This window comes from Notolabrus celidotus, chromosome 9 (assembly GCF_009762535.1).
Source record: "Notolabrus celidotus isolate fNotCel1 chromosome 9, fNotCel1.pri, whole genome shotgun sequence".
NCBI classification, from domain to species: domain Eukaryota; kingdom Metazoa; phylum Chordata; class Actinopteri; order Labriformes; family Labridae; genus Notolabrus; species Notolabrus celidotus.
The window spans coordinates 722,048-732,486 of record NC_048280.1 but is presented as its reverse complement, the minus strand read 5'-3'; the positions used below and the strand labels follow the sequence as shown (position 1 = coordinate 732,486).

At 38.0% G+C, this 10,439-nt stretch overlaps 1 protein-coding gene across 1 annotated transcript; it reads left to right on the top strand.

Moving 5' to 3' along the window:
* The first annotated feature begins 534 nt into the window (after positions 1–534).
* Positions 535–6,719, top strand: LOC117819128 (GTPase IMAP family member 7-like). Its single transcript, XM_034692364.1, has 3 exons — positions 535–716; positions 2,460–2,516; positions 4,617–6,719. The coding sequence occupies exon 3, from the start codon at positions 4,669–4,671 to the stop codon at positions 5,497–5,499; it is 831 nt and encodes a 276-aa protein (XP_034548255.1). The 5' UTR covers positions 535–716; positions 2,460–2,516; positions 4,617–4,668; the 3' UTR covers positions 5,500–6,719.
* Positions 6,720–10,439: the final 3,720 nt, after the last annotated feature.

Genomic DNA, 10,439 nt, shown 5'->3' with positions numbered 1-10,439 from the left:
CCTAATCAAAATTTTCACTTTTTCATGATTTTTGCATCTGAATCAACATTTTCACTTTTTCTTTTTTTTCCTGCATATGAAGAAAGATATGCACTTTCAATGTTTTTTGTGTCTAAATAATTCAAATTTTCCTGTTTTTTCTCTTCATAAAGGACATTTTCACTTTTTCAAGTTTTTTTTGCGTCCGACACAAAATTTTAAATTTTTCATGTTTTTGCGCTTCAGAAGAAAAAAATTCACTCTTTCATGTTTTTTCACTTTTTGAAGCAACATTTTAACTTTCTTAATACAAAGTTGTTCCGTCAAATTGTCACTTGAGTTAAAGTACTGGAGTACTTTTCAAAATACTTCAAAGTATTCAAATTATTTTAAAAATATCTCTTAGTCTCTGTTCATAACCTTTATAATAAGTTTTAACTACCTCTGTTTTTTGTAGTGTGTGTGTGTGTGTGTGTGTGTGTGTGTGTGTGTGTGTGTGTGTGTGTGTGTGTGTGTGTGTGTGTAAATTACATTTCATCATATCACTTTGCCTTCAGCTGGCTTCATAGTGGGTGCAGTGCTTAGGGGAATGTTAAAAATTAACTAAGATATTCAACTGATACCATATCTGTGCAGCGTCCCACCCATCCAATAACACAAAGGTTGTCCCAGGTAACTTTGATTTCAGTTCAGATCACAAGATCACCAGTGAGCCAGACGGCAGACGATCTCAGCCGGTGAGTAGACACAACCAAAAGATTGATTTACTAAAGAAATCAGAATGAGAGATATGATACTGTAACAAAGTCAAGATGAATGGAATGATGAGTGAAACAGTTTGTTATTGATCGACTGTTAACAGTTCAAGACAGGAGAGAGAGAGGCTGGATTCAACAATGGGGGAACACATGATAAGTGAGACAGGGACAGAAACATTTTGATAAAACTGACACCATTTTTTGTAACAAACTCAAGACTGATGCTTTTAAAATTGTCTCTAAATGTAATGTTTTTTGATGGAATGAAAATGGTGACGCATTTATAAATGTGTAAAAGTAGAGATAAGGATCAGTGATAACCACTTAGAGTCTGAAGGTCAGAATAAAGGTCAACAAGGAAGAACAATCATTTATGAGGGCTATAAAACAGATCTCAAGTTTTTACCACACATATTAAAACATTAACTTCACCCTGTGAAGAAGAATTCAAAATGTGTTCTCCTCAGACTCTCTCCAAACAGAGCAGGTCTAGACCGTCCTCTATGTTCTATTATTAACAAAGACCCAACATCAAGACTGGGTCAGATCCAGTCCCCTCTCACAGACAGGACTCAGTCTGATCTCATCTTAATCCACCATGAGCAGAGCACTTTGCAGCATTTAGCAAGTTACAGTGGCAAGGACAAACTTCCTTTAACAGGCAGAAACCTCCAGCAGGACCAGACTCATGTTAGACACACATCTGCTGAGACCGTGTTGGAGAGAGGGATAGAGGGAGATGAAGAGAGAGAGAGATGATAGTGGGGAGATGGATAGTAGTAGTTGTAGCAGCTGGAGTCTGGACCACGTCCACAGCAGCAGAGATCCAGAGGAACCTACGGGACAAGGGAGCTCAGGGACTCCAGAAAGGTCTATGGTTAGTAACTTTAATGGGACAGGAAGAGTTAAAGTGAGAGACAGGCAGAGAGAGGAGAGAGAGGGAAAGACAGGATCCCAGTGTGTCAGTCTAAGCCTATAGCAGCATAACTAAGACCTGGTCCAAGCCTGATCCAGCTCTAACTATAAGCTTTATCAAAAAGGAAAGTTTGAAGCCTACTCTTAAAAGTAGAGAGGGTGTCTGCCTCCCTGACCCTGACTGGTAGATGATTCCAAAGGAGAGGGGCCTGATAACTGAAGGCTCTACCTCCCATACTACTTTTAGAGACTTTAGGTACGATGAGGAAGCCTGTAAAGCTTTAAGGCATCAATAACAACAAACTGGAGTCAGAGATGTCCAAACTCTCTCTTCATAATTTGATACAGGACTTTTACTTATCCCTGAGTTGTATTTTTAGGATCCCAGTGTGTCAGTCTAAGCCTATAGCAGCATAACTAAGACCTGGTCCAAGCCTGATCCAGCTCTAACTATAAGCTTTATCAAAAAGGAAAGTTTGAAGCCTACTCTTAAAAGTAGAGAGGGTGTCTGCCTCCCGGACCTTGACTGGTAGATGATTCCAAAGGAGAGGGTCCTGATCACTGAAGGTTCTACCTCCCATACTACTTTTAGAGACTTCAGGTACGATGAGCAGGCCTGCATGTTGGGAGCATAGAGTTCTAGAGGGGTATCAGGACACTATGAGCTCTTTGAGATACAAAGGTTACTGTACCATTGGAAACCTGCAGCGTTATCTGTGATCACAGTTGCAGATTGAGCATTGACATTAAAATATTAAATTTAGAATATTAAAGATTTAAATAAAACATTTATTTTCTCCTCTACAGATAAAGATACAAAAGGACTCCTGAGGTTCCAAAGCAGTCTGAGACTACCGCTTCACAGTGAGTGAAAACTGAACCAGAACATGACTTGTTCTGATGTTTTAACATTACATGACATTCTCAATAAAAACAAGAGCAAAGCTGAGGAAACACTTTAATGAGGAAATACTGGAGGTAGAATAAAATGATCAAAATTAAGGTAAGAGGCTAAGACTAACAAAATGGAGGTAATAAATAAGATACTAAAACACAAGAGGTAATCCATAAAAAATCACCTAGAATAAGAAAAACATTTAATAAATAAATAAACTATTTACATAAAAATATAAAGACATTAAAAAGTTCTTAGTAATGAAATAAAAAACTAGTTTGATTGAAAAGTGATTTGTGATGTGTTCAATGACACTAAAATTAAACTTAATAAAAGTCAATGAATAAAGTCACATGAGATAAGATCGTGGAAAGTGGCTTCCAGTATCTTTTAGATTTTAAGATTATTTTATTGGTTTTTAAATCTCTTAATGGTCTTGGCCCTTCTTATTTATCAGATTTGCTTTTCTCAGCAAGCCAGTGAGAGCCCTCAGGTCTTCAGGTAGCGGACTTTTAATATTACCAAATGTTAAAACTAAGATCCACGGTGAGGCAGCTTTTTATTATCACGGCCAACTCCTGTGGAACACCCTGCCTGAGGATCTGAGGGCTGCACAGAGCATCAATGTTTTTAAAGGCAAACTCAAGGCCGACATTTTTAGTCTCGCTTTCAACTGAGTTTTATTTTTATTCTTAATAGTTCTATTTATTTATTTATTTATTCATTTATTTTAAGTCTAGCATCTTAAGTTATTTTAATGGTTTAATATTTTAGTCTTTTATTATCTTAGAAATGTATTTTACTTTGGTGATTTTAATTTCCTGTTTTGAGTTTTAACATCTTATTTTACCTCCAGTGTTTCCTCATTAAGATATCATGAGAGCGTTTCCTCAGTTCATTCAGAAACATCTTTTTTATTTATTTATTTATTTTATTTTTATTGTTTTTATTGTTTTTATTACTGTTGTTGCATATTGTGTTCTTAACCTTAGGATTATGGGGTTTGGGGTCGGGGCTGGGGGCGGGATCTTTTTCTTAATTTATTCTATTTTGAAGTTATGTTCAGCACTTTGTGTTACAATGTCATTGTATGAAAAGAGCTTTATAAATAAAGTCTGATTGATTGATTGATTGATTGATTGATTGATTGATTGATTGATTGATTGATTGATTGATTGTTTGATTGATTGATTGATTGATTGATTGTTTGATTGATTGATTGATTGATTGATTGTTTGATTGATTGATTGATTGATTGTTTGATTGTTTGATTGATTGATTGATTGATTGATTGTTTGATTGATTGATTGATTGATTGATAGATTGATTGATTGTTTCATTGATTGATTGATTGATTGATTGATTGATTGATTGATTGTTTGATTGATTGATTGATTGATTGATTGATTGATTGATTGATTGATTGATTGATTGATTGTTTGATTGATTGATTGATAGATTGATTGTTTGATTGATTGTTTGATTGATTGATTGATTGATTGATTGATTGATTGATTGATTGTTTGATTGATTGATTGATTGATTGATTGATTGTTTGATTGATTGATTGATTGATTGATTGATTGATTGATTGATTGATTGTTTGATTGATTGATTGATTGATTGTTTGATTGATTGATTGATTGATTGATTGATTGATTGATTGATTGATTGTTTGATTGTTTGATTGATTGATTGATTGATTGATTGATAAAACTCAGTTAAAAAGGAGACTACAACGGTCGATCTCATTTTTCTTTTAAAATGTTAACTCACTGCAGATCTTAAGTTAGGCTGTTCCACAGACGTGGGCCGTAATCAAGAAAAGCTGCCTCACTGTGAGTCTTTGTTCTAACTGAATTAAAAGTCCACTACCCAAAGCGGGGTACACCCTGGACGGGTCACAAGCCTATCACAGGGCTAACACTTAGAGACAGACAACCAACTGTGGACTGCATTTTTATTTGTATTTTCCTGACTCCAGTGTAGTATAATCATTCCAAGTAGACTGCAGCTTGGCTCAGGATTCCTCATTGTTGGTTTTTTCTAATTCTGTCTTTTTATTTCAGGGTCTGAGAAAATTGTTTCTTCACTGGACACAAACAACAAGCTTTGAACCTGATGGCAGCCCTCAAAGACAGTCAGAGCAGAGACAGTCTCAGGATGGTGCTGATTGGAAAGACTGGCAGTGGGAAGAGTGCAACAGCAAACACCATTTTAGGCTACGATCATTTCACTCCCAGAGTTGCCCCAAAGCCAGCTAATACATCCTGTGAACAAGCAACAGGGGAGATTGCTGGATGTCCTGTCACTGTGGTCAGCACCCCCGGCTTGTATGACACGCATCTGTCTAATGAAGCGATTCAACAGGAGCTTTATAAGTGCTTCACTATGTTAGCTCCTGGACCTCATGTGTTCTTACTGGTGCTGCAGATCGGGTTCATTACTCCACAGGAGTTAGACTCTGTTGAACTGATCAAGAGGGTTTTTGGCGAGAAGGCTAAAGATTTCATCCTCATCATATTCACCAGGGGAGAGGCACTGGAAGGTCAGTCAGTTGAGAGTTATATTGAATTTTGCGGTGGCTCTGTCAAAAAACTTGTAAATGACTGTGGAGGGAGATACGCTGTCCTCAATCACAGAGCAGGGAATAACCAAGAACAAGTCAGAGAGCTGCTGACAAAGGTCGAGACCCTGGTGTGGGCAAATGGTGGCAACTGCTACAACGCTGAGGTGTTCCAATTAGCGAAAGGAGTCTATGAAAGGGAGAGGGAGCAAATCATGAGTATGGGACACTATGTCAGTGAAAGAGAATATAAGGAAATGCAAGCAAAGCTAGAGAGAGATAGACAACAAAACCAGGCAGAGGTACAAAAACTCAGACAAGAAGTGTATAAAATGAATGCAAAGCTTTCAGAGAGAAACAACGAATGGGGTTGCATCATCGCCTAATGACAGGGAACAGAAAACATTTACAACAAATCCACCTGAAAATGTCTTGCTCTCATTGAGAGAGCAAATTTGATCCACTTACAGAGTCAAGCATTGTTTGAAGTACAACACTCACAGCTCAAAAGTGGAGTTAGAAGAAGTGGAAGCAGAGTTTTCACTGGGTTTGTATGTAATTGTGCCGTATTAATGGATACAGGTAATCATTTTAAATTCCTCCTGGAGATAAATTAGCCTCAGATTGATATGAACCAAGCAGCAGCTTCCTGTCTTGAGAAATAAAGCCCATGTGGGAGTGTTAAAAACTGCAGTTCCTCCAGTGGCCACTTGAGGCTGGCTGCAGAAGCACCTGAAACCACATACACACCTATTCTAAAAAACTGATCTTACAGCCTGGTTCAAAAAAGGGTTTTGGTCTAAATAGCTAATTTCTTGGTACAAACTGTACCGGGGTTGAACTGTTAAAATTACCTTTTAATTATTTTTGAAAATATGAATGGAGTCTATGACATGAACTTATAGTAATCCCTTCTTGGTATCATGGTGGGATTTTGCTCTGAGCCTCTTTCTCATGTTTAAAACTACTGAGACAGAAATCTGTAACAGGAAGTCCACTTAACACATTAACTGCATTGTATAGCACCTGGGCAACCTGTTAGTTTCTGTTATTATGAGCAGGCAACTAACTATTTGTAATAATATAAAACTATCTTTTTTACTAGAATAAAATAGGGATGAGGACTAATGGTACTTGTAAATGTTGAAAATGTAAGCATGGTTTATTCAAGGTTTTTGTCTACAATCAAATCAGTGATGTTTGAAACAAGTTTTAACTTCTGGGACAGAGCGTAGTGACCTCAAGTGTATCTCAGAACAATGTACATATCCTAACTTCAGAATGATTTGAGTTGTGTAAATGAGAGTGGAGATTGAATCTGGCCCTGTGTCTGTGTATCTGCTGCCCTCTGCTGGTTTCCTGTTATCATTGGTTACTGCTCAAACAGTCTGCAGTGTGCTCCAGCTGAAACAACATCTTGTTTTCTTTGAATCGTTTTCTTAACATGTTTTTAACTTTCATAATCTTCTATATTTGACTTTATATCTTTAATGTTTGGTAATATGTCCGAGCACTGACATGGTTTGTGTCTGTAAATAATCTCAATGCTGTTTTTTTTCCTCTGTGTTGTTTATTTGTAAATAAAGAGCCTTTTGCTTTCACACTGCACCTTCTTAAAGAGGGACTTTATTATCTGTAAGCTTGTTAGAATGTATTCTTGTAAAGAAGAGGAAGAATATGATGTTTGTATTTTTAGAGGAGTGAAATGTTTAGTTAATTGACCAGTTTTCTCTGCAACCCTGATGATGAATATCACAACAAGAATAAACACAGATATCATTAAACTACTCATCAGGTGAATCAAAGTGATAAATTATGACTTAATAATCAGAGACTGTTTGTTTTGACTGTGCAGATACTTTCAGTTCTATATCTTTGTTTGGTTAAACATGAAGTAAGACTTGATTTGGTGAAACTGATCACATTAACTTCAGATAAATCTTGAAGTGTACATTCTGTGTTTGATCATTAGAAACTGTTTCCCTGATAATCAGTGTGGACTGATGTTCATATGATAAACTCTATAATAATCTGATGAACAGAGCTCACTGGTTCATTCTTTACCTGCACACAAGACACCATGAGAGGGAGTGGGTTTTATCTGGGACACACCTTTATTGGGCTTTCTCTGTCTTTATTTCTTTGATCTCAGGAAACCACAATTACTGTCTGTACTGTGAAGGTATCACACATGATAAGACTTCTACACACAAACCACTTCAACAGTGAAGCACACTAACAGTTTATATTGTACAATATAAAGCTCCACTGCACTTCATGTGTTTAATGCAGCTAACCTTCAAGCCTCCTGAAAATCTTAAAGGAATCCTTCACACCTGTGTCCTGACTGACACCTCAAAGAAACACCTGTAAACCCACAGCTGAGACTGAAGGTTCAGTCTAAGTCCTGAAAACTGCAGACAAGACAACTCATCTCATAGACCAACCACATGCAGGTAAATCATGAAGGTAGGCAACCAATAATCTGTCCTGTAGAAATAAGACATAACCTACTCTATGGATAAGACTTTTGAATTTTATTCTTCATAGAAGAAACACACTTTCATGTTTTTAAGATTTAGGTCAAGGCTAAAAAAATTACCCCAAAATCTTCTTCTTTAATAAAATATGATGTCTCTGGGTCACTTCATCAGACATGACTTATTTGAGTGTTTGTCAGCTATCACTGCAATAACTACACATCATTATAGAGACTGATAGATATATAAATGTCTGTTTTTTTCATGCTTTCAATCATCTTGTTTTTAATGAGGGTCCATGTAGAGATATAACTGGTAGCAGGTTTAGTTTAAATGACAGTTCTCTTGATTCTCCCCTCATAAACTGATGGAGTTAATGTGTGATTTAGATTATGACGACGGGTTCAGATCTGTAATAAAAAGTGAAGCAGTGTGAAAATACTCTCACAAGTCCTGCCTCACTTTATCTTGACTGAGCAGCAGTGGTCTGTTTGTCTGCTTTAGACTGATATGTGATACCGTGGGGGGGGGGACATAATATTTCCCACAGCCAATGAAGAGTCGACATTATCTGACACAACTAATGAAAACAGAGTCCAAGCAGAATCCCTTTCCCCCTTTTCCTTCAATGTTTAGTTTCTTTTTTAACCCTGTTTGTGTCGCAGCAAGAAATTCATCCGGTGAGTAAACTCGACCAAAACTACATCCAGAGAAATAACCAGATGATGAGAGTAATGTTAGAATACCTGTTTGTGTTGATGGGAAGTAGAGTTAATATAAACTCTGCAGGATGTTTAAAATGTGATTTAGATCTGTGACATGTAGTGGGCTTTACTCAGCAGTCTCAACGTGTTGAGGTAAAAGATGAAATCCATCAAATACATGCTCTAAATGTGTTTTAGTCTGAATCTGAAGGTTCTCTTTAGTTTTCACTCTTTAATCTTTGAAATGTTTTTAAAATGAGGTGATCTGATGAGAAGTTAGTGACGAGCATTCAGGAAGAAAATAATCTACTGGACTTCAATCAGATATCAGAGGAGGAGGAAGACTCCCGCTCTGATCTGACATGTTGTATAAAGAGTAAATGAGCAGCAGTGTTACATGTGAGAGACTCACAACAGAAGTCATAACAGAACATTTCTAATTATCAGTTATTTATTAGCCTGATTAATTATGCTGCACCAAAGAGATGAGACATGCTTAATGTCTGTAAAGATCTCTCTCTGTGATCAGGTTCACCACCTCACAATAAAGCTCTGGTTATAAAAAGTTGTGAAGGCTTGTGTTGATGTGGAGCAGGAAGTGACACTGTGCTTCATAATCAGTTTAGCAATTTATACATCATGATGTTGTAAAGGTGAGGAGACTGTAAACGTCTATGTCAGCTGGAGAAAGGTTCCTTCTGTTGCTCTATGTAACTGTTCATTGTCTCACTTCATTGGCAGTAATAGTAGACTAAACAAACACTTGAGTGCTCAGTTAGGGAGTGTGATAATATTGTGTAAATGTCTCTGTCCAAGTGGTCCTGTGTTTGCTTCTGTAATGTTGCTTAAAAGGAACTTCTTTACCCCGCTCCTAAACTCTTGATGAAAAAATTATCAGCATTATAAAGTAGGGGTGCAACGATACACGAAATCCACGGTTCGGTTCGATATGTTTTTGTCACGGTTCGATGCGTTTTCGATACAGAAAAAGAGAAATGTCCACGCCTTTTCTTTTTACTTGTAGTTTATTGCTACCTGACACATGTTCTGCTGTGCATGGGGGGGTTGCGTGTGTGTGTGCGTGTGTGTGTGTCTCTGTGTCTGTCTGTCTGCGTGCACATCTGCCGTGCGCGATACAGAGAGCAGAGGAGAATTGTGAACGTGCGAGCATGTAGAGACAGAAATGACATCCCGTCATGTAAATAAGATAAATAACATAAGGATATTTAGTCTGTTAAATAAAAGAACAAGGTATAGACCTGATCTATGAGAGAGGGAACCTTAAATCACTTCAGCTTTGACTTCCAAGGGGGACCGGACCTGTCAGGTGCGCCCCCGATATAACGGCAGGGAAAACACTGTCCGGTATCAGGCTGAAGTCTTACACAGCATGCAGTATAAGACCACAAGTAATGCATATACACACTTTAAAAACATATCACCCGGTCTAGCATCACTACAGGACCACGGAACAACTCTGTTCTGCAACCAAAGAGGACACTCGTGCTTCCCTCTCGTGCGGGCGCACGCTCACACCAAGCGGCAACCTCCGGTCTCAAACGATGAAGCCCATGCAGAAGTGTTATAAACTGCAGTTCATCGAGAATCCACTAGAGGCTGGCTGCAGAAACACCGGAAACCACATAGACATGACTGGGAAAAAGACGATCTTTGCAGCATTAATAAACATGTTTACAGCCTGGTTCAAAAAACAGCTTGGCCCTACGAAGCTAATCTCTCTATCGGCACACACTGTACGGGGGGGGGGATTTTTTTTTAAGGTGACGGTTCAGAAGATATTAAGATTCTGAGTTTTTGCCCAAATAAGGACATGACTGACTTGACTCCCGGACGGGAACACATAGCTGTTGGCTAGGAGGCTCAAACTCCGCCTCTTTACGTCACACTTTGACTAGTTGAGTTCAGTATTTCCAATATGGCTGCCGCCGTTGATGGGCTTCAAAACAGCGCTCAGGAACAGATGGGCGACGTCACGGATACTACGTCCATATTTTAGACAGTCTATGGCTCACACACACATACGTGAACATATGAACCCAGCAGACCGTGGTATGGTCAATTATATATTTCCATATGAAGCACAGTTAAAACAAACGTGACCAGCTTGGACTGAATGAATGT